The sequence below is a fragment of the Cryptomeria japonica genome, chromosome 2, assembly GCF_030272615.1.
Source record: "Cryptomeria japonica chromosome 2, Sugi_1.0, whole genome shotgun sequence".
NCBI classification, from domain to species: Eukaryota; Viridiplantae; Streptophyta; class Pinopsida; order Cupressales; family Cupressaceae; genus Cryptomeria; species Cryptomeria japonica.
The window spans coordinates 92,831,314-92,856,999 of record NC_081406.1 but is presented as its reverse complement, the minus strand read 5'-3'; the positions used below and the strand labels follow the sequence as shown (position 1 = coordinate 92,856,999).

Sequence of the window (25,686 nt, the reverse complement as noted above, 5' to 3'; positions counted from 1 at the left end):
GTGAAAGCATCCATACCAATGCAAGATGACAAGTTATCTTATATGTTCATCACTTATAATACTTTAAATAAATTTCAAAAAATTAAAAAACCATTAGAAAACTAGGAATCGGCATCAATTTCATTAATTTATGTTTACTAAATTAGTAATCTGTAGGACTAACAATAAGATTTTACCCAACTTGTCCCCTCTCCTCCAATATTATAAATATTGGAAACGGCCCACAGTTGTAAGACACATGAATCCTGTGTTGAGTAAAATAACACACAAAATCTAACTAATTTGACGCAACCTTTTTCACACTCTTAAATTTTAAATTAGGAACATTTCCTCAACTTGCTATCCAGTAAAACCTGCAGTAAACTGAACGCCTGTAGAAGGCAACCACGAATTTCCTTGTACGAATTGATTTACTGTAAATTGGTTTGCCTCACTCGAGCTCTTAATCACACGGTGGCCCTTCCATTTCACCCTATTTTCTGTAGCAGCACCGGAACCACGGTTCATGAATTCTCCATAGTAAAGCGTACTTAATGCAAAGTTTCCTTCCCATTCATGCCAACCGGCAGGATGTATCAGATCGTCTAGGTGCGAATGCATTATTACAGTACGAGAATATTTCCTCAATGGCCTTCCCAGATAAACTTTGAACGAGCTTTTTGCTGCAACCAGATCAGAGGTCGCTGACAACCTGCAATTTTGAATGGAGATGCCCGTGTTTTCATTGGGGTCCTCCCTGCCCTGAGCAGTATACATTATCTTTTGGCCTGCTGCGGGCTTTCGGGCCAAGATATTACAATTCTGCAAAACAGCTGCAACGTTTCCAAAGATGAAGTCTACAGTGCCGTAGATGTCACATTCTCGGTAGAATTGGCGATGTGAGTGAACGTAAAGGGTGTCCTGGAACCCCTCAAAGCTGCACTTCCAGAATGCCGAAAAATCTGATCCCACTCGAAGGGCTACCGCCTGGTGCTTGCCCGGTCCTGCCGTGTTCCTGAAGGTTATGTCACGGGCAACGAATCCTTTCCCCATCACAGCTGCAATATTCATTCCATATTACTCATTCAGTTAGTTAAGCTACAAATTCGGCTTAATGTTATCAGATTTAGTATTCATATTTTCTATCACTATCCACCATTAATGTTATCAGATTTAGTATTCATATTTTCTATCACTATCCACCATCAAGACAATATCATTAAAAATAATAACAACTTTATGATAAATCATAGAATATAATCCAAAACACAAATCATAGAATATGATCCGTTGATGCTAGAAAATTTCACAAAAGACTATCAACCTGATAGAAAATATTAATGCTAAAACAACTCACAATCGAATGTAGAAACAGTAGCTTTTGAAAATGATAACAACGGAGACAGAAAAAGTTGGGAATGGCTTACCAACTGTTGCAGAATGAAAAGTTGTGTAGCCGTCCACAAAATTTCGATTGCCAGCGATCACAGTGACATCTTTGCCGTCTCCAATGAACATGATATTGTGCTTGTTTTTGGAAACATCAACGTTCTCCAGATACACACCTTTTTTAATATAGATAATATATCTGGAACTGCTCTTCTCCGGAGCTGCAGCCACCGCCGCCGCAATGGTTTTGTAACGACCACTCCCGTCCTTGGCAACAACAGCATCGACCTTAACATTTCGGGAAGGACTCTGTAAAAGCCGTCGATCTCCCGCCGACATCCATAACGGGAAGCCATTCTTATCAGACGACACGAAATCGTCCGACAAAAGACGGCGCCGCGTGTTGGGAAGTGAATCCATATTGCCAAGCACTTCATTTGCTTTAGCAGAAATGTTACACACCATTGCAAGCGAATTGCTGACCAAATGCGAGATGTTGAGCAACTCGGCACTCAAGTCTTGTTTGAGATGGCCTTTGCAGAGGTGGAAGCCATCGAGACACGTGTACTGGTTAGTAATGGCTCCACTCAGCAGCGTCTTCAGATCTGCGGCGTGCGTTGGCATCGTCAAAAATGTGGCGTTTTGCAAATCGGACAGCGTGTCATCGAGCTCGTCCAGCGTGTCATCGAACATCTCCATACAGTCTGTGACGGCGCCCCGCTGCCTGAAGTCAAGACCAGGGCTAGAAAGCTTTTGGACGTGGGTCTTGATCTTCTGCACGGCGCTTATACCCACCTTCACAGCGGTTTCCACGACTTCCATATGATCGGCTTTGCTCGACAGCCAGCCATAGTTTGAAATACTGGAAACGCAGAGCTCTGGATAAAGCGTGCTGCTGCATGCATCTTGCAACACATTCGACGTCTCTTGCAATCGTCTAGAAGTCACTTGTTCTTCTCTCTCATTGCTTCCGGTTACAACGAAGATAACGGCACCAGTGATCAATACTGAAGTCAGTACAGTAAACAGAAATCTCTGAATACTCTTGCTGCTGATGTATTGCTCGGAGCCCATTGTACTACAATGCTAGGGACTTCTATTCTCAACAGCTCAGAACGATGAGTGAAAGGATAAGAAATTCAAGACGGGGGACAATATGGTAATGGATAGAGCTCCTATAAATACACTTTCTGGTGAAGAGAGAGGGGCCCATTACCCATTACTTAAATCTGCAACTTGCTGGAGACAGTCCCATGGGCTGTTCATTCATTGATGTTTGGCATATTTTGGAGACAGATGGCCGTACAGGCGAGCACATGGCTCTATCTCCTTCATGAACAACCATTTTGTCTCGGTGCGATAAATTTAGAAAACGTCTCTCTTTTGTTCTAAATTTTCTTTCTTTTGGACAAACTCAACTGATCACTCGGTCGTTTTTGTACAACAAATTCTGGGTTTTGAGGTTTGACTGGTTAAATCCAAACAGGTCGGGATTAATCGGAACGCCAGACGTTTAAGGAAGCGGCTATGCAGCAAACTAAAACGTCTTTTACAGGTATATCTGTCTCTTATATAATTGACGTTTTAGTTTGCTGCATAGCTAATTCCTACATTTAAAGTTATTCTGGGTTTTTTTTTGGTATACGGTTTTGATTTTTCTAGGTATATTTTGAGATTCTCATGTCGGCAATTCGGTGTTCTCTTAAAACCATCATCTAATCCATAATAGTACTTGGTAGAAAGTGCATGTGGACGTTAACGTCTGATAATTCAATTCATAATGTAGGGGAGGATTCATTCATTTAGCATCATATTTCATGAAAATTTTGAATCATTTTTTATTTATTTGACAAGTCTTGTATTTATAATTAAGGTTTCAAGGTCATATCATTAAATATGATGATATCTCAGCATGCTTTTTATTGAGGTGTCTAACAAGGTTCTAGAATAAAGTTGGGTCGATAGTTGTGCACTTAGTCATGTTTTATTGATGTGGCATCACATAGTTTGTTGCTTTTAGATCTAATGAATACATTTCATTCAATTATGGGAACTCATTATTAGCATTAACAACTTTAAAGTCACAATTATTGATGCAATATTATTAAAAATATTTGGCATTAAATCAACAAATGCTATAACAACTATTAGAACGTGTTCAACTACTAGATCCATTTCTCTATCAAAATTGTCAAAGTGGCTCAAGACATAACACTTATATACATACATGCACTCCATACTCCATGGAAAGAGCTCCAAGCTCTCTAGAATGGATCTACACCTTACATGCTTGAACATTAGCTAGACTTTTACAAGTTTTAGGTAACCTCATGTTTATATGCATTAAAGGATTCTATTGGTGCATGTATTTAGAAGCTAGCTTTAGTAGTTAAACTAGTTTCAATAGCCAGGTTTGTTTTTTCATAAAAGGCCTCTTCATTAAACAAGTATATCCTTAATTTTTAAATATACAAGTTTCAAGCACATACATGATAATTTTCTATTCACTATTGTTTAATTTTTGTTTAAGTTGGTACGTATATACATACAAAATATCTTATAATTTTAACTATATAAATTATATTTAGGGGAGAGAGTCTAGTATCTATATATCTTAATTTCATGTATGTCAAACTCTTAAACAATATATCAAATTTTCACCAAAATTTGTTAGCATATCTTTGTATTTAAATTATGAGTTTAATGCTATTTGTTTAGGGTTCTGTGTAGCAAAGATGTGGCTTAATCAGCTCTGTTTTTATGAAGCTATCTAAAACATCACAAAAATTTAAAATTAAAACATTTGTTACACGACATTTATTACAGATCATCTTAGGTGTCACCATATTATTGTTCTTTTCATTGGTGTAACTTGTGAAGGATCGTGTGTATGTAACTAAATCTTTTACTAAAGGTTTGTAACTATTTTTTGTCGATAGTGATTTACTATTTATTGGGAAGGAATCTTAGAGGATAATTATTTTTTTTAGCATTCAAATTTCTTAGGGGCTTGTTATGAGGTTCTTTAGTCATTTTGGCTGTCTAGTATTAAAATAAAACAAGTTTTGATTATAAGCAATACCACCGAGTTATTTAAAAACTATTAACAACTAGGTGTCCAAGTTGGATAGATAAGATGGTTGCAATCTACATTATCTTATTCATTAAATGCTTGGATTTATCCAAGGGAAGTGTTACAATGTGATAACCAACTCGGATCACATTTAGGAGGTGGAAATACTATATAGGTTTGTCTGAAGGTGCTAGTATGTAATTAGTAAAAGTGAAAAAACTCTATTTGTGGGTGTTAAAGGATTGAGGATAGAGGAGGAGAAAGGAAGGATTGTATGTAATCTCTATTTTGAAGATAATACAAATCTAAGTCTTTGTTTTTGGTGGAGTTATTTTATAAAGGATTTCTCCATGTAAACATATTAGTATGGGTTTAATTATTTTGTTCTATATTATTTGATTTACTAGTTTATTTTCTTGCATTATTTTTTTGGTTATGAACTAGATAAAATCTAATTTACAATTGGAATGAAATTTCTATAGTATGGTTGTTCACATTCATTTATGACATTTGGTATTGAGACTTGGCTAGCTTTGTCTCCTAGGTAGAAGTATGAAGGGTTTTTGAACTATAGCATGGTAGTTTGGTTGAATATTTTGTAGATTTATATAGAAGCCATGGCTACATCCACATCTCATTTTGATAATGAAAAGTTCAATGGAACCAACTATGATATGTGGAAGTTAAAAAATGAGGATGTCCTTGAAAAAAAGGACTAATGATTGGTAGCAACAAAATAAAATTATAAATGGGACCTTAGATTAAACATGTTTACATTTGTTGATATCTCTTGCTAAATAGAGAATATTTGTATGCGCAATACTTTATGTTACATTCTCTAAATAGTTTTAACTATAACCTCTTTAGAAAATATATATTAATCTTATGATTTACCCAAGAATGATAAGACATAATACAACCTTAGTCTCTAGTTATTGGTTTTCAATATTTTCTAGGATTTATCATAGTTTATGGCTTCTATTAAACATCTTGGACTCTATTATACTTTTAAATTTTTATTTTAATATAATGGGAGCTAGCTCTTCCAGCTATTTAATTATCGAAAAAAAGGAATGATAAGACATGATGATATAAAACTGAAGTTAAGCAAATTCCTTTTAAGAAGAGAGTTTTATTTATTTGACTATATTGGTGTGCCACATATGTATCAATGGGATGCATTTTCTATTGATGAATTGTGAAGAGTGAGAGATCCTCTTGAACTTATCAATTCAAATTTGTGTCAGCCTTTGTTAACACCCTCTATTGGCAATAGCAGGTGTTTTTTAATACTTATTGCCACAAGTTTAAGAAGAATATTTATGCATGTTTCCTAAGGAAAAAATTAGAAGCATTTGATATTTTTCAGTAATTTAAATTTTTAGTGGGAAACAAAGTAGACACTTGTTAAATTTTTAATTATGAATATAGAATCTAGTATGTTTCTAACTAGTTTCTCAATTTTATATTTAAAAAACAGAATAACAAATATTCACAACATGGTGTACACCATAACATAATGGTGTTGTGCTAAGGAGAAATAGAACAATTAAAGAAGTGATGAGAAGTATGTTAAAAAAAATACTACCAAATAAATTTTGGGTTGAAGAAGTAGCATGTCTAGTATATATATTAAATAGGATCTTTAGAAAAAATGTTTATGATGCATTTCCTTTAGAGGTGTGATACTTAGGAGTGTTTAGTTGCATATCACAAGCACATTTTTTAAAATATAAAAAAAGAAATTAGATGATAAAAAGGAAAAATACATTTTTGTAGGATATAGTGATTGCTCATAAAAACTTTACAACTTGACCATGAAAAAATGTTCTAATTAACAAATATGTTCTATTTGATGAAGATGAAGCATGAAACTAGGAAGGAAATGTGGCAAATTGGAATTTAGTTTAGTTGGTGACTATGTAGGAAGTGCTGATTAAATTCAAAATACTTCAAGTTACATATTTTATCTTGGTTTAGGAGCACCATCTTGAGCTTTCAGAAATAACTCATTTTAACTATTTTTGTAGTAAAAGTTAAGTATATAGTTAACTTCATCATCATGTCAAGCAATTTATAGAAGGAGAGTATTATTAGACTTTGATCAAGAGAAGAAAAGGAGTAACAAATTTTTTTTATAACAAATTCTACCATAGCTCTCTCAAAGAATGAGATTTTTCATGTCAAAGGAGTAATCATATTGATATAAGATATCATTTTTTATAAGAGAAATGGTTGGAAATGATGAAATATATTTAGAGTTTTATAGGTTAATGGATCAATTCACAAATTTTGTTTATAAAACTATTGCTGAAGGAAATTTTTGAGTGACTAAAATAATTTGATCTAGAAAATCAAATTTAAAAGAGGGTGTTGAAATTGTAAACATGATTCACTCTCTTAATTTGAAAATAACATCAAATAAATACAACCAACCTACAAATTATACCCTCTATTTATAATAATCTAGAATCTATTCAAGTTAATATGGAAGCTACACCTAAAATTTATGGTTTTAATTATCATTACAAATTGAACCTTTTATAAGAATATAATACAATACTTTGTATAATAGAACAAAATAAATAATAACAAGTAAATACTTTAACTCAACAATCTCAATACTCTGCTTCACATTGGTGGGCACTGTAATTTAGTGTGATTATTATGAGGGCTACTTGCAAGTACATGCCCCAAGGCTCCCGTGACAAACAATCACGTGCACATTACAGTTCTCTCTCTCCAAAGATTAGATTATGTGTATATGTTGGGAATTACTGTTTCTTTTGTAGTATCGAAACGAATCAACAGGTTCTGCTCCCTGTAAAAAATCATGGACCTAGAAAATGATGCAGCTTCGTTCCAATCTCTTTAAGGAGAACTTTACAGTTCCATGCACCAGAAATCTGAACCACTTTAATGTTTGCTAGGAATTGAATACACATTTTAAAGCAAATGGCAGGAGGCGAGATAACTTTTGTTTGCTACTAAATCCTGTCCTGTTTACACATGCACGTTTCTGAAATCATGTATTTTGGGAAATTCAATGGTGACATACCATTATTGAAGTTCTGGCTGTTTTTAGTCTTTTATGTGCTGTATGCAATAAAAATTGTATTTCTCACATGGAAAGCCTGTTTCATATGCATGATAATTCTATTCCTCAAATGGCAAGTCAGTCTTGTTATCTTGGAAGGGTGTATTCACAGGGAAAATTAGTGTGCAGTTTCTTGTTGTTAATACAGCATTGGTTGAGAGTATTTTAAGAATACAAGTGGGTAGTCCAAAAGTTATCATATTCTTCAATACGCGAGTTGTTCATCGCTATACTCAATGAATTAGTTAGGGAAAAAGAGTTAACCAATTGAGTATGATGTGTTTTTTTCCAATCTAGTATGATGTTAAGCATTTTTTCCAAGTTAGAAAAAAATCAGCATACAAGACTTAATTGATTGGATTATATTGGTCTTTAATACTGTTGTGCATCATCTTCTCTTATGCAATTTAACTTCTTCAACCTATAACAAAAGAGAAGCTTATGATAGGTTCATTTGTATTCTGTTTCTTATTGAAATTGTCTATTTTTTGGAAAGCAAAATATCCTATTTTGGTATACAATCTATAATGTTTATATCTATTAAGAATTATTTATTTGGGTATGCAATCAATTAGACCTTCAAGTTGTTCACAATTGTATTACCACATTCACTTCTCTTGAATCCATGGAAAAATATTTATCATACGATTTGGACACCTTAAAACTTATATAATTCATAACATGAAGCTCTAGAATCCAATATGTAGTCATGGACTAGCCATCCATTAATATACAATGTGGTGTAGAGGAGATTGACATTAAGTTTATTCATGGATGAGGAACTTAGGTACATCCTTCAGTCGATTGACCTTTATCCCTATCATTTGATGCATCATTATGAATATCATTAGGATGGTCTTTTTCCTTTACAATAGTGTAGTAGGACAAAACACTTCCTTTATGCTTAGGAGTACTAAGGAGCTCCCCTATTGGTGCTAATATTCTAATTTGAATCATAACTCAGGAGTCATATCAATTTGGTTGTAATTTAGAAAGGTTACATCATGTGAAATAGTTAAATTTGAAGCATCATGAATATAAGACATGACTATATTGCTAGAGATAGGATCCTTACCTTTTATTACCTTCATTTTTTCTTTATCTTCACCTCCTCTCTTGAATGGTTGAGAATGAACCTACTACATATTGATCTTTATATTTCCACATACTAGATAATCTTTTACACTTGGAAGTATTACACATTTATTATCCTTTTAGAGAAATTTGAAGCATCATGAATATAAGACATGACTATATTGCTAGAGATAGGATCCTTACCTTTTAGTACCTTCATTTTTTCTTTATCTTCACCTCCTCTCTTGAATGGTTGAGAATGAACCTACTACATATTGATCTTTATATTTCCACATACTAGATAATCTTTTACACTTGGAAGTATTACACATTTATTATCCTTTTAGAGATATCCCTTCTTAATTACATGTTACTACACTAGATCCTTATTATCATCCATCATCTTATTTGTAGGGTTGTATTTCCTTTCTTCACCTCTTTCCTTTTTATTTTCTTTTTCAACATCCAACTTAGTCCTCACAAATATTAATTGTACTAGAGTTACCTCAATAAGGAGCTTGTCATTCCTTGATTGATATCTAGTCTAGGCATGTATTGCTATAGGCTTAATAAGGATCCTTTTGTCTTCATCTAATAGTGTAGTCCCTTTATTTTTTTTCCTAATAATCTCCTTGTGGTGTTCAAAATGATGAGTAGGTACCTCATATTGCTTTGAACCTATACATGACCATATTATAATACTTGATCGATCACGCGATAATTAGGATATTGAAATTATTTCTCCATGAATTCATAGTCATGCATATCCAATTGATTAATTTCATCATAACATTATATGTATCCTTCCTCATCAAAAACCTCTTTTTCCTTGTTGGATGATGTGGAAATTTCACAATTTTCATGCGGAAGGTAAGAACCATCACACCATGATGAGGCATCTTGAACAAGTAATTTATTCTTTCTTAAAGAGTCTAGAAATAGTTTATAGATTGTTGCTCAAAATCCCTTTTCTTAGGAGTTGTTTTTCTATCATATTGTTGTGGTAGATTATGGACCAATCATGATTGTATGTTCTATTATGCAAGTATTATCTTTTATTTGGTTATTAGATATTGATATTATCTCTTTCGATGCATTTGATAGATAGTCTCATGTTTATTGTTGTAAGATATGTGTCTCTCAAAGTTTGTGGGTTTTTGTCTCCAAGGCGATACCCAATTTTAGCATCAAAGACACTACAATATAGGACAAGACACATGAAGTCATTTGGCCTAAGATTTGGCGGTATCCTCATTTTTATGATGAACTTATTATTGAAGTCCACACCATTTTATATATGCCTTTCTTGATGGTTGTGAGTTCATGAGTGAAATTTTTTGGATATATTCTATCCCCATGTACTATAATCTAAAAATTCTCATCAACTCATCCTATGTTTGGATGTAATTATTTAGGGTGTTTTTCCACTCTGTTACACTTTCCTCTAAGGACTAGACAAACAAATTCATCATCACATGCTCATCCTCAATCTCATACTCATTTACGTCATTAATGAAATATCTCAAATGATCCTCTCTTATAATTTCATCATTGCCTTGAAATCTAGGCACTTTATTTTGTTCGGAATATAGCATATGGATAACTAGAAATACCATCAAAATCTAAATGTTTATATCTTTTAGTTCCCAAAGGTTATCTAGATGGAGGGAATATTGAGCATGCCTTCTAAATTGAGGTCACACATCTTGTCTATTATTTGGCTACTAATTATACTATTGATTATGAACATGTATGGTAAAGTTTAGTCTAGTAGTGGGATATTTTGAGCATGGTTATTTTGATTTAACCACTAGGTATTTTGAGCAAATTATGTTCAGTGTAGCTCAAATCTGGTTGGATATCCTATTGTATATGTCTAAGGTGATCTATCAAATCCATCCCCCCCTTGTGCGATCCACTAGGAAAGTAGTGCATAATTGAGAAATTTTCTCGTCCACACCATTTCTCATATCATGATTGTGCATGTATCATCATAAGCTTCAATGCATATTATGTTATGTCTTTATTATTTTTATTATCTATTTATAAAAAGAATATCATTTTTTCATAAAACTTAACTTTACATCATTTGTTTATCGTATTTCTAATTCTAGTTACGCCCAAACACGTTAGACTTAGATAAGAATAGAAGTATTATTAGTCTTTCGCCCGTAGACATTGATTCACAAGTTTAGACCCTCCACAACACATTTATCCATAAATTTTTTTTTAAAGCCCATCAGTTGGTCCCAAGAAGGTTCCTGTATAATCTTCAACAAGATTCATTGCATGTGTTATTACATTCATTCCACAAGATTCCCTTCAACACATTTCATGATCACTCTTTCCATGAGCATTGAACTTTGCACCACCTTACGACTAACACAGAGCATTCTAGATACTTTAACTCACCTTATAAACAATGCAGCACTTCGACAGAATTTTTACTAGTCATCGCTATACCGGACAATTGTGGTCCTTATCTCATTAATTCAATTATGATGCTGCAATTTATCAAACAGGATTCGATTTGAGTAGGTAGCCATCACTCCATTATCAAGTCGTGGAAGACAATCCACCGGTCAGTCTGGTTGCCATATAGAAAACATTTCTCTTTTTGGGAAAAGACAGATTGAACAAATAAACCAATCACTCAACACGTTTGTACAACAAAATTAGGGGCTCAGATGTGGGAAGAAGCGTATGCACAGCACAGTGGATGAACCTTCCACAATGCAAGTGGAAGTTAACATCCGATAGCTAAAGTACATCTACTCTGAATCAGTTATAAAGGTGGAGTTTATAAAGGTAGAGTTTATATGGACTCTGGAAATATTGTCGTCACTAAAATTAACAGTGATCATCATTTAGTTTCGTCTAGAAGATAATATTATAATGATGAAACTCACGCAAATTCTTATTTAATTTCTGGGTTACTCTAATACCATGACTTTACATAATTGTATTTTCACAAAGTTACACACATTTGTTCTACATTTGACTTATTTATTGATCTTTATCTACTTTTATAATATATCCATCCATATTTTACATCATACATGTGACTTTACCACATCTATTATTAACTATTTATTGTACCTACCATCACACATATATTCAATATTATTAGTCATCCATTGCACCTACCATCACACACATTCGCACATTTAATCACATTTTAAGATTTATAGTTTCTTATTGTGGGCCCATCCCACATTGCTCATGACTGATCCATAATTTAAATTGTCAATCTAATTGTTTTGAGCTAACTTAGCATACATTTTCATGAATTTTGACATTGTCTCTCTATTTAATGACATTCATTTGTGCAACCAATTTATGTGAGAGAACAAAAAACAAACATAATTACAAGGATAATAATTATAGGAATATGTCAATTTGGAACATCAAAAAGAACAAAATCTACATCATTATAACACAGAGCATCTACATGTTTGGGAATGTTATCCATGAACACTTTCCTAGGCCATAAGGTTCTTCTAATAAGGAGGTTGATTGAGGAGAATTCGATCATCATAATTTGATAATTTTCAATAGGTATTTCTAAATATCATAATCCTTGTGCATCTCAAAATAGTAGAAAGCAAAGTGATAGAGGTTGCATAAGCCCACAATCAACAAAATCAATCATGTGTGTTACGAAGTGATTCCATACTTAAGAATGACACCAAGATTTGTAGATTTGACATATAGGAAATTCCATCATTATGTAGAGCCTTAGGTAAGCTTAGACTAAAAGTATTTTTCTAATATTGAAACAAAGTATATTACAATGAATATGAGCTGCTAATAGGTTGCTGAATGAAAAAATAAATAAATCATAACCTTTGAAGAGTGTAGGCCATTTGGAAACTTTCTAATGTGCTAGCCACTTTTTGTAACTAAATGTAAAATTATTTAAATAAATTTCAATCAATTAAGTGAGAAAAACATTTTTAATTAGTTATAGATATAATCCATTCATATTGTTATACAAGTTAGAAATTTTATGTAGCTTCTTGGTCCTATAAATTTGTTATGTTTTAGAGAACAAGATAGAAATAGATTCATTTTTTAATTCATTGTTTTTAATTAACATGCATATCTTTCCTTGAAAATTAATATGACATCTTATCTTCTTTTGTATGTAATATTGTCTCTATTTATTGATATAAATAATTTTGAATAGAATATTATTCATATTCTTAATTACACATTTGTTGCGCTTATGTTGTAATTTGATTTTTTTGTAAATAATAATTATTATAAATATTTTCAAATATAATATATGACATATTTGACTGGTTAATGGATAATTATGATTGGCTATAATTGAAGGATTAGGTAATTATTTGAGAGTATGAGATTTGCAAGACCAAGGCTGATAAATAGTTGCTTTTGAAAACTTGTGTATGAACATGAATTTATTTAGATAAAATCATTGATGAATTTTTTTACAAATGAATGGGTATCAATTTCTAATCACATTTCAAATATAAATGTTAAATCTTTAAACACTATAACTTATTTTTTAAATTCATGCATAGTTCTCATGGTGGTATAAATGATTACATTTAATTATTATAACTCTTATTATTTTCATTAACTCATGTAAATGCACCTTATCAACATATTTTAAGACCCCCTTTTATGTTCCATTGTGAACTAACACATTGTAGGATAGTGAGAAAAATGGATTTATCTTTGTATCCTTAAAGGTCGAGTTTAGTGATGGTTTCTTTATAAGAATTAATCAATCTCCTTTAAATACATAATTTTTTTATTATTGTGTTCATAATTAATTTCATGTAATCTTATAGGAATAGCCTCTTGTACCTTACAGAGCTCAAAGTGTAGAAGAGTTGGCCTTCTCTTATCATTAGACAAACTTATTTGATAATTCTAATGATAAATGCTCACTATAATAAGAAATATGATAAATCCCAAAAGATGAATGACATCAATTTATTTATGATATTCTTATAAATTATTAAGAATATTAGAAAACCAAAATTATCCAACATAGGAATTGATTTCCCTTTGTCTTTGATACAAAATGATAGATTAGAATCAAACTAGCATTTACATTATAATTTCAAGCTTATCCTTATTTTTTTTACATATTTTCCATTGAAATAATTTCATATCATGTATTTTGGTATGAAATGATAAATGAGATCTTGGATTAAACATGTTTAAATTTAGTGACATCTCTTACTAACTAGAGACTATTTGTGTGTAGAAATTTGTGTTTCATTCTCCTTAGTTTTAACCATAACACCTTTAACAAAAAAACTATCATGATTTGGTGAGTTATTGAAGAGTGTCAATCCATGATAATCTCTAAACCTCAAGGGAAGCAATTTACTTCTAAGAAGAGAGCTTTATCTATATGTTGGTGTGTAGAAATTTCCATCAATAGGATGCACTTCCTATTGATAGTTTTTTTAGAGTAAGAGATCCTTTTGAAATGTCAATTCAAACTTTTGTGAACCTTTCTTAGCTCCCTCTATAGATAATAGCATTTTTCAAAAAATATTTATTGGTACTTTTATCGAGAATACATGAATATTTCACAAGACAAAAAATTGGCATATGCTATTTTTTAAAAGTTTAAGTGTTAGTGGAAAAATTAAATAGAAATTTGTTAAATTTTTTAAGCCTGGATAGAGGAGACAAGTATGTTTCTAATGAGTTTCTTAATGTTCAAAAATAAAATTTAATAAAAAATAATTAACAACATGGTGTGCACTACAACATAATAGTGTTGTAGAAAGAAAAATATAAATGTTGAAGAAATGATGAGAAATGTATTGAAGAAAAAGGCCATCAAATGGTTTTTTGGGTTGAATAAGTAGCATGCCTAGTATATATATAAAATAAATTCTTCACAAAATGTGTTTAGGATCAATTCCTTAAGAGGTATATAGTAATAACACATTTAGGAGTGTTTGGTTACATATCATATGCATATTTTTTAAAATAAAAAGAGGAAAATAGATGATAAATGGGGTAAACACATTTTTGTGGGATACAGTGATCATTTGAAGGATTATAAACTTTACAATCAAACATAAATGTGATAGATAAAAAACAACAACAAAAGAGTAATGGCATGGTTCATCAAATAGAAATGTGAAAAATTTGACTTTGGTTTAGTTGGTTACATTGATAGTGACTATGTAGGAAGTGTTACTTACAAGATAACAAATCCAGTTACAAATTTGATCATGGTTAAAGAGTAGTGTCTTTGGCTTCCAAAAGCATCCCATTTTGACCCTTTTTATGGTAGAATCTTGGTATGTAGTTACAACATTAGCATAATGCCAAACAATTTGTACGAGGATAATATTATCAGACGTAAATCAAGAGCAAAGAGGAGCAACGCAAATATTTCATAACAAATTCTACCATAATTCTATAAAAAATAAATGTTTTTCATGTAAAAGGAGTAAGCATATTGATACACAGTTCATTTTATAAGATAATTAGTTAGAAATTATGAAATATATTTAGAGTTTTGTAGGTTGAAGGATCAATTTGCATTTTTTTATAGATATATTGTTAAAAGGAAAATTTTGAGTGTGACTATTTAAGAAATTTTTAAAGTGTCATCAACCTAGAAAATCAAACTTAAGAGAGGTTGTTGAAATTATAAGCTTGATTCTCTCATAATTTTTAAATGATATTAAATGAAGACAACTAACTTACATTGGTGGGCACTGTAATGTGATTGTTCCGAGGGCTACTTGCAAGCACGTGCCCCAAGGCCCACGTGCACACACCCAATATTAGTAACACCACTTCCCTGTGAATCATTACATCCAAGCAATTTGGACGTGTTTAGTATACTACTTGTTCTATCTCTCTGCTAAACTTCACGCACTGTAATTTACAGTGATTATTATGAGGGCTGCTTGAAAGCACATTCCCCGCGGCACCCGTGCCAAACAATCACGTGTAAATTACAGTGCTCCTCTCTCCCAGGATTAGATTATGCCTATATGTTGGGAATTGTTGTCTCTTTTGTAGCATCCAGAGGAATAGACAGGTTCTCCTCCAATCTGTTTGTTTGAAAAGAAGTTTACAGTTCAACGCAGCAGAAATTTGAACCACTTTAGTATTTGTTGGGAACTGAATATACTTTTTAGAGCAAGTTGTAGGAGGCTGCACGTTGGGATAACTTTGGTTTACTACTAAATCCTGTCCTGCTTACTGGAACCATGTTTTTTTGGAAGTTCTGGCCGCTTTTGGTCGTTTCTGCTCTGTATGCAATTAAAGTTGTATTTTTCACATGGAAAGCCTGCTTCTTATGGATTATAATTGTATTTCCTCAAATGGCAAGTTAGTCTTCTTTTCTTGGAAGGGTGTATTCGAAATCGAAAATGCCGCAGAGCAAGTTAGTGAGCAGTCTAAGCGTTGAGAATCTTTTAAGAATTCATGTGGATAATCCATACAAAATTTTGGGCTGCCGTATACACTTTTCTATTTTAGTAACGCGTCAGTTGTTCGATCATATATATGCATATGTATATATGTCTGCGTGTATGTTCTATTTTAGTAACGCGTCAGTTGTTCGATCATATATATGCATATGTATATATGTCTGCGTGTATATATATATATATATAATTCATACACATATTCTTTATTTCTCTTTCCTTATCTCTATTTTTTTATATTTCCCCTTCTTTATCTCTCTTCCTCTCTGCATATACCTCTCTCTATTGCTAGTCTTTGTCACCTTTTTTTTCTCTCACTCTTTCCTCTCTATCACTATCTCACTATCTCCCCTGTTGGAACCCCTAAAAATTTCCTAGGCTCCCTAGTCTATCAAGCTTTTGATAAATTATGTCTAAGTATGGAAACCCTTACGTCCTAGCAAATCTTAAGCCCAAAACCATATGTTATATACCCTCATTTACTTTCTATTTCTAGTTGCCTACTCTTAAGGGCCAACCTTAAACCACACACAGTAAGCGACATATTAAACCTAGAGAATGCCAGTCAACTTTGAGTATTTAGCACTTTTAAGCCTAGAAATCAAAAGGTTAGTGTATGAGATTTAAGCCATCCAACTCTTTATAAGCTTGAGTGTTGATTTATTAGCTCTCTTTCCTAGTAATTGGTTAGCCTTGCAAGATCTAATTTCCCTAATTCCCTTATCTTTTGTAGTGGCCTACTTAATGATGACATGTGTAGGCTTGGCATGCACTCATGGGCTCCAAACATCTATATTCTATTAGAGCCTTACTACCATGCAATTGTGACATATGTCTACTAGTCCCCATCAATACACAAGGAGTTTTCTTATTGTCTAGTTCAAAGAGATGTGATTGGTTGCAACCCTACAATGTCAGAGATGCTAGTGCTTACTAGGTTGTGCCCTACTACATAATTACGACACATGCCTAAGGCCCACTACAACCAGTTGAGTAGGAGGAAGGCTTACCATGGTTCAACAATGTCCAAATGGTGAGTCCCAAATTCTATTACGATAGTGTGGAATCATGACAAGTGGTGCTAAGTGTTTGATACCATGAAATGTGCTCTCTGAATGGCATGATATGATTTTTCTAGAAGTATTATTAGGAAATAGAAAGGTTTTTCAAATCTAGCTTGACAAATCCCGATTATTGATCTTGCTACAATCTAATAAAATCAATGACTCACATTCAAAATTGAAAATGGCTAGTTCTAGAATCGGTGTTTGAGAATACAAGTAGTAATGAAAAAATGACTAGTTTTGGTAGAATTTTTGGCCATTTGAAGGAAATAAATACATCTATAGGACCACCTCAATAAACACTTTTGATTAAAAGTAAAATTTTCTAATAATTGATGCTCTGTGAAGTTTGCATTCAAATTAGGGTTTACTACAAATTGATGTGTAAGTGGTCAAATGTTCTAAGCTCAAAATTGCTTGAATTTTGTAAATTATATGTTTATGAGCTTACAATTTGCGGTTTCATTTTACTTAAGATTTGAGTTGAATTACATATAATTAGGAAAACCTAACGACACTTTAAAATAGTTGGGCAATCTTCCACTATAATATGAGGACTTGATGAGGACCTTTTCATGCAATTTTCTAGATCATGAAAAAGACATGCTAATGCATAAAGTTTGGGTTATCCCACTAATTAAATTTAATTTAGGATTTGGGAGGTTGCAAAGATGCAAACTTTACAATCACTGGCTAGTTGTTATTTGAACATGGGTATAGGAAGAGGTTGGCTCATTTCCTTCTTAAAAATTTTTGGGATCAAATTTGGGCAAGTTGATAGTGTGCAATGTGTTTGTCAACACATATTTGATCAGAGTTGTTGCTAAACAATATGATGTGAGGACAAGGGGAGTGTTGGCAATAAATGGAGCAAAAAGGATATGTTTCTTGAAGTATTTTATCTCAAATATGTTTGGTCTCAATTTGGAAACAAATAAGGTTAGGAATTTTGATGACTTCAAAGAAAAGCATTAGACATATAGGGTTGTGTATGGATCTATTTGCATCCCAATGAAAATGGTAAAGGATTCAGATAAAAAATGAATAAATATTTCCTAGTGTAACATCATAAATTATATCCCTATATAATTTCATCCTCACTTAAGCCTCAATTTAGCGTTCTAGCTTTCTGTTCTTTGACCATGTTTGATATTGCTCACACTAGCTTCAAATTTCAATCTTCATGTTCACCTAGTTTAGTGGTCCTATGTTAAGCCCTGATAGGTTGGACAAGGATTCCCTATGCACCCTTGTCCTTGGACAAAAATGCCCTAGGTGCTCTTGTCTTGGGTGATTGTGCCTCAGATGCCCTTGTCCAACTTAAAGAGGCCTAATTTTGGATCCTTCACTAGTCAGAAACTATGAGAAAGAATTCCCTTCCCATGTCAACCTTCTACAATTGAAATATGTGTAATGGGGTGAGGTATAAAAAGAGAGCATTATCCTCCTCATTTGAGACATCCATTACATCTCTCCACATGATTCAAGTCTAAATTCTAATCCTACAATTAAAATTCAAGCGAGAAAGTAATCAAGCATTATCAAGGTAGTGAAGGAGAGGTCAACTATTCAAATTTCAAGCATTCAATATGGAATCCATTGATCAAGACATCCTACTTTCCTACACAACATCATCAACCTTTGTATAAATACTTCAAAGAAAGACTCATCAAGTTATAACATTCCAATTTTAGCATTTGAATTCAAATCTAGCCTTTGACCTTTTAAAGGCATGATTTACACTTTAGCTCTATTTCAATTTCAATTCAATTTTAGGGTTAATTCCAAACCTAGGGTTTGATGTAGGCAAACCCTTATCCACAACACCATTTTCCTCTTTTTCATTTGCAAATGGTAGAATCTAAAGACAAAATTATGGATTTGAGAAGAGAAGATAGAGACAATCAGATCCAACTTTTATAGAGGCGAAAAGTGGAGGAGAAGGTCGCCTATTTTTGACATTTTTTTGTGGAAACTTTAGGAAAATATTCTGATCAACATCTAATTTCGAAAAGATACCCATTGTCCATATTTGACACTCTGAGGATAGGGTCACCCCAAGCACCATTGTCCCACACTTTCAGTTTCATATTTCAAACATAGGTTCCTCAAGTAGCTCCCTAGTTTAAGATCTGTACTTATGTTTGCATATCAGATCTAAAACTATTTCTACATGCTATTTTTTGTCAATTTAACACCTTTATCCCTAAATCTTGGATTCAATTTACATCTTTTTCGTAGGTCATTTTCAACTAATTCAAGGAGACTTTAATCCACCTTGTTCTCACTCCTTTTCTCACACTAATGATTGGACCAAGTGTATTCATTCCTCTCCTTAAATGCAATCATCATGGAAATAGGTCTAGTTCCTAGTCTGCATGCATAAACTTGTGAGACTTATTTCCCAACCTTACGTTTTTGCTAAACTTGACACAGTGCTTGCATTATTTCTAATTTTTAATTTCAAATCTAATTTGTATGCATTTGATTAATTCACATTCACTGTCATTTTTGAAATACATCATTTATGTACTTAAATTACATAAATTTAGAGGTCTAATTCACAAAAACCCTAAATATTTTGATTAAATTAACTTGTGGGTTGCATAGTTCCTGATTTGTATGCTCATATCTTATTTTTACTTTATATTATATTCATATTTAGAAGCATTTATTGATCACATATATCATTTCTTTAGCACATTTAATCATTCTATTTTGAAATTGCATGCTTTAATTGTATCTTTTACTTGCATGAGAGGCATAATGAGTACAAATCCATTCATTTATCTTTATCCTCTTTGTATATGAGTTTAACTACCATTTCTCCTACAACCAATATCCCCGTGAGAAGAAGTTAAAGACGTATGGCTTCCTAAATTTTAAATACTAATGGGTGTGAGTCTAGGTTGACTAACCTATTCCATGGGAACTTGGGAGAATCCTCTAGTTATAGACAAGATATAACTAACATTATGAAAAGCCATTCCTATTTCACTTCTTATGATGAGGATGACTCCTTAACTCAAGTAACTATTGACCAATTGGGGAAGCTTGAGCATGATTTGGATAGGCTTCGACAATGGATGGGTCAAGAATAGTCGAATATTGAGGCAATCCCCTTGATTAAAGGCTTGAATATAATGATTTTAAGTGATAAAAATAGTGTGGAAGTGTTGCATGACATTCCTCATATTTTTGACACTAATGTTATGGAAATGAAAAGTTGTGGCAAAGCCCTTGGTCTTTCCAATCCTCAAACTCAAGTTGAGTATTTCATTCCTATGCCTACATCTTTACCTAATGTGCCTACATATACATCTTTTGTCATGGCTACCTCTACACAAAATATTAACCCTACACATGTTAGTAATGTGGGCAATCCTATCAATCAATATACTCCTACATATCTCCTTGCACTAGCCTTCCATTTCTGGACCACAACCATCTCTTATACCCACAGATCATAATGTTGCATGTTCCTAATCTTAAGCTTTACCCATTTATCCTAACATTACACCTCCATAACAGTCCAACATATCCAATTCGAATTCATCCATCATAGCCATAATAAATAATCTAGCTCAAAGTATCTCATCCTTACAAAAATAATTGGCTTCCTTAACCCTATTCAAATTCAATGTCCCTACATAGATATGGGTAACCCACTTTCTGATGAAATTGTTCATGGTCTTGTCCCACAATACATGGAGGTTCTTCATTTGGAATTTTACAATGCAAAAGGTGACCCCCAAATTCATGTCAAAACATTTTAGACATTGTGTAGTGTCTTTTCCCATGACAATAGATTCATGACAAAACTATTCACTCGTACATTTAGTGATAAGGATTTGCAATGGTATTATTCCTTGCCTCCTTAATCAATTTATTCTTTTCATCGATTCTCTAATGCATTTGTTCAACATTTTAAAAATAATATTGGTCCTCAAATTAGTTTAACTAATTTGATGCATTGTAAACAAGGAGTTAAAGAAAAAGTGACTAATTTCATGGCTAGATACAAACATTTGCATTCCAAAATTGCTTATCCTATGCTTGATGGTGATGTTCAAATAATTTTCATTAATAATTTGCAAAAAATATATTAAATATAAGATTTTTTTAATGATTTTACATCTTTCACACATTTATGCACAGTGCTTCATACTTATAAGGTTCAAGTGAGTTAATTTAAATCCTATTCATTAGTGATTCTCATTGATAAGAATGAAGATACTCAACATCAATAATTTCAAAAGTTGAACAAAAATAAAACAATAATTTCATCAAGATCAATAACAATTCTCCCAATCATATTGACACACAAGTGGTAGTTACAACTTTAGGTTTGGCCCCTTTATCATTGATCTTTACATGTAATAAGTTTACTCCTCTTTCCAAATCATTGCATTGTATTATTCTTATGTTAATTTATTAGATAATGTGATGAATCTTCCTCCCATCAAGCCCATATAGATACCCTCTAAGCCTTTGCTAGCTTTCTTCAACTCTAAAGTCTTTTTCCAACACCATCATCAACATGGCCACCATATTTAGAAGTGTTATAGGTTGAAGCATGTGATTCAATATCTCATCAATTCCAATACCATAACTATAAGGGGTGTGAATGATAAAGGAAATAAATTTGTAGCACCTCCTAATCAAAACTTACAAATATCTCATTCTACCAGTCTTTTTTAGCCTAAAACTTCAAATTATATAGTCCCTACTGAGATGTGTGTAGAGGCCAAACATGTTGCAAACCTTATTGAGCAATCTAAGCCTATACCTAAACCTCACATTATCTTTAACTCGAGAGAGACTAATGATGCACCCGATGGGTTATTATACATTACTAAAAATTAAAATGAACCTCTCATGAGGAGTGCTCATTGATCTAGTATGTATAGTGAATGTTATTACTGAAGAACATCTTTATATGTGTTAGTGAACAAATTTGTCCCTAAAAAATAAATACACATACTAACTCCAAATGCCTGGGATAAAGGACAAATAGCACTAACAGTTGGATAGATTATCATTGAATTGATAATCTTCGTTTGAATTGAGAGGTATAAGTCCCTCTTTAAAAAATTTACAATGAATTAAAATGTTGAATATGTCTTTACCTAGAAGACATGAAGGCACGTTAACACTCATCCATCAACATGGCATGAATGTGATTCTGGATTTAAATAACAGAGAGAGAAACAAATAAATAGCACACAGACCATCTATTTGATCTTCCCACATACACAGATTTGATGAGTCTCTCTCATGTCTCACAGGACAAAGGGGATCAGAACATCCGTGCAAAATAAACAAAAGACCTACTAATTAAATTAATTCACAACCTTATGAAAGTGAAATGACCAAGGAAGCAACAAATGCTGCATAAATGAATATTTATCCCAACAGAGATTTTCTATTCACACTCAAATGCACAGATTTGAAAATACAATTTATCCGTTTGCTATAATGGAGCGAGTATTAAGAAGATTATAAAAGCATCAAGAATCTATAATCTAAAGAATGCATAAGTTTACATACGGGCAAGATCTGTATTTCTTTATTTCTCAATACAATCTAGAGTACATAGACCCAAATCCCCTACAACAAACAAAATAATAACTCATGAAAACTACTTCCCCTCTTACAATCAGAAATTTGAAAATTTCTCCCTTTCTTTGTAGCACACTGACTCCTGGAAAAGAAGAAGAAGCCCCTTTTTTGGAGAAACTTTCCTTAAATAATCTTCATCTCCTTCTGTAACTGAATCTTGAAAAGATTATTAATTAATCTTTTTTTTTCTTTTATCTTCTTCCTGATAACTTTTTTTTTTTAATCTTCAAATCTTTTATCTTTGAATTTTTATAGACCTGTACTCAGAGATTAATAACTTTTTAACGTGATAATATTTTTCTGATCTCTCTAGTGACAAATTAGAAAACTAGGCTTTCTAAAACATATTAAAAATTTAGTGCGATCCAACAGTTCAATTGATAGTTATTCCCCCCACATTGAGACTGATTTTTTTGTCTCAGAAAATTCGTGGTTACAGATTACCTTGAAAATTACAAACATTATACATGCCAATGTTAATGGATTATTGAAATTGCTAAAATTTTGAACTCACACACTCTGAACTTGCATTTGATGAATCTTTGAACTCTGAATTTGAACCTCTGAAATCGAATCTTGAACTTTGAATCTTGAACCTGCCAGCTTGAACCTGCGGGCTTGAACCTATGCGCTTGAGCCTATGGGCTTGAACCTGCGGGCTTGAACCTATGCGCTTGAACCTATGGGCTTGAACCTGCGTGCTTGAACCTGCGGGTTTGGACCTGCACGCTTGAACCTTTGAACCTTGAACCTTGAACCTTGAACCAAAGAAGGTTCAAGGTTCATGTTCAAAGACCAAAAATTACAATGAACCCAAAATTTGAACTTTGAACTTTGAACTTTTTGAAAAGGTTCAATAGTTCAAGTTCAATGACAATTGTTCTTTTGGACTACCATAAAAAAACTTGCATAACGTTTTATTGATGGCTCCGTTTCTTATGAAATTTTAACTGTAGAATAAATATGCCAAGTAGAGCATAACCCAGAAATAATGTTTTGCATAGGACACATAAAAATTGGGATTTAATTGTTTGGGTATATGGGTAACCCAAAAATAAAACAATTAAAATCTCCCAGGCGACATGGAGTTTGGCCATAAAAACTTTAGCATTAAAAAATTAATAATAGCTAATTTTTAGCTGATTATGAGGCTTTAGGTAGGAGCAAAACAAAATAGGGGTAACATTGGCTCTAATTGGAGACCATGACTATAAAGGACTAGGAGAATCCATAATGTCTTTGGGAGAGAGCAGTACCTATCATCCATTGGGTAATAGAGTCAAAACAAAGAAGAGCACAAAGAGATAACTGCAGAGGGTGGAGGGGAGCAGGGCAAACCCACAAGCCAAAACATTTAAGCCTACAACACAACAAAAGGACTAAATATGTACATGGTCACAAGACCCTATTAGAATATGTACAAGACTAATCATGCAAATCCATTAACCGGTTGTGAGAAAAAGGCACCTTTACAAAATAATGGATTGTGGCCATTTGATGTAGCTAGAGATACCTTCCGTTTTGCAACTCTCTTATTTTTGAACCTCAGATTTATGGAGTGCAGTAATAGCATGCAGGCACACTTAGATCCAAATAACCACTTATCATAAAAAATCATTGAATCATCTTGAGCTCCTTGCATAGTATTACTCAAGCAATTTTCTCTTTCTAAATGATAAAAATAACGGCCAAGATTTTCTAGAAAAAGGGGGGCATCTTCTTTAAAATTTGCACTGCTAAGACCATCATTCTTAAAATAATTTTCGGCAGTCAAACTAATAGTGTCAGGAATAACCTATGCAAATTCTCATCGCCAAAAAGCCACCTTTCATCATAAATTTCTAAATTCTCTCGGATACCTTGTATAACACTATTCAAGAAATGCTCCACCTTTGATTGTACATTAAAATGTTGAGAAACTTCTAAATAAATGGTTGTATTATTCTTACAATTCTCAATGTGAAAATCATCATACTCAAAGGGAATTTCAACATTTACATCACCTTTGGTATAAAGGAAAACTTCATCAAGCATAGGATCAACATAAGTTTGAAAGAATTCATCCTTTTTAAAATTAATCAAATCTAAAAACTCTCTATCTAGGACAGAAGCATAGCAAGCATTTATACTTGAGTCTTTTGCAAAGAAGTCTTCTTGCTCAAGGGAGGATAAAAATTGATCTATGACTTCTTCACAAAAAGAAGTGTCAACCAAACCATTCAACAATCCTTGAGGTTGCAATATTCTATCGATCTGACCATCATTTTGTCCCACATTTACATCAAATATTTTTGTTATACCCTCATTTTTTAGATTCTAACAAATATTTAACCAAGCATGATCTTTCTTTATCTTCGTTACAAGTTTCAATTGATAAATCAAAATAAAATGATTCTAACATACATTCATTCAGAACTTCTGAATGTGAAGAATCATTCTTACTGCTTTCTTGTGCAAATCTGAAAGTTGTATATTCCGGCTGCAAGTTAATCTGAAAATCTTCATCTTTACAATTTTCTAGGACAAGTCCACTTTCACTGGCCTCAAAATTGAAAGTCTCCATTTATGGCGAAGAGAAATATTCCAATATATCTTCATCTTCCAGGCTCACAAATTCTCTATTGTTTTCTTGATCATCTTTGCCTGCTAAAGCTTGCTTCATAACGGGTGTGCATGATGATTATTTTTCCCCATTACGGATATTTGACAAAGAAATTTCATGCTTTTCACTTCCAGCTTGTCGTAACCTTTCTCTTTGATGTTGATTATGATTCCAATCCTTTAACGTCTTGACCAAGGTTGGCTCAAGATCTCTTTCTCCAAAAACCAAGAAGATATAAGAAATTGACTCTTCATTTTCTGATTTTTCTTTTAATCTTTCTACAATAGATATAGCCTTTTGCTCATGATTTTTGAGGTTGTGATACCTTTGATACACACTTTTCA

General features: G+C 32.7%; 1 protein-coding gene across 1 annotated transcript; it reads right to left on the bottom strand.

Annotated features, from left to right (window-relative positions):
• Positions 1 to 339: 339 nt before the first annotated feature.
• Positions 340 to 2,442, bottom strand: LOC131078878 (pectinesterase-like). The gene is made up of 2 exons (XM_058016704.2): positions 1,407 to 2,442; positions 340 to 1,037 (listed from the first exon to the last, which is right to left on the bottom strand). Exons 1-2 carry the CDS (start codon positions 2,440 to 2,442, stop codon positions 340 to 342), a joined length of 1,734 nt encoding a protein of 577 aa, XP_057872687.2.
• Between the last annotated feature and the right edge of the window lie 23,244 nt (positions 2,443 to 25,686).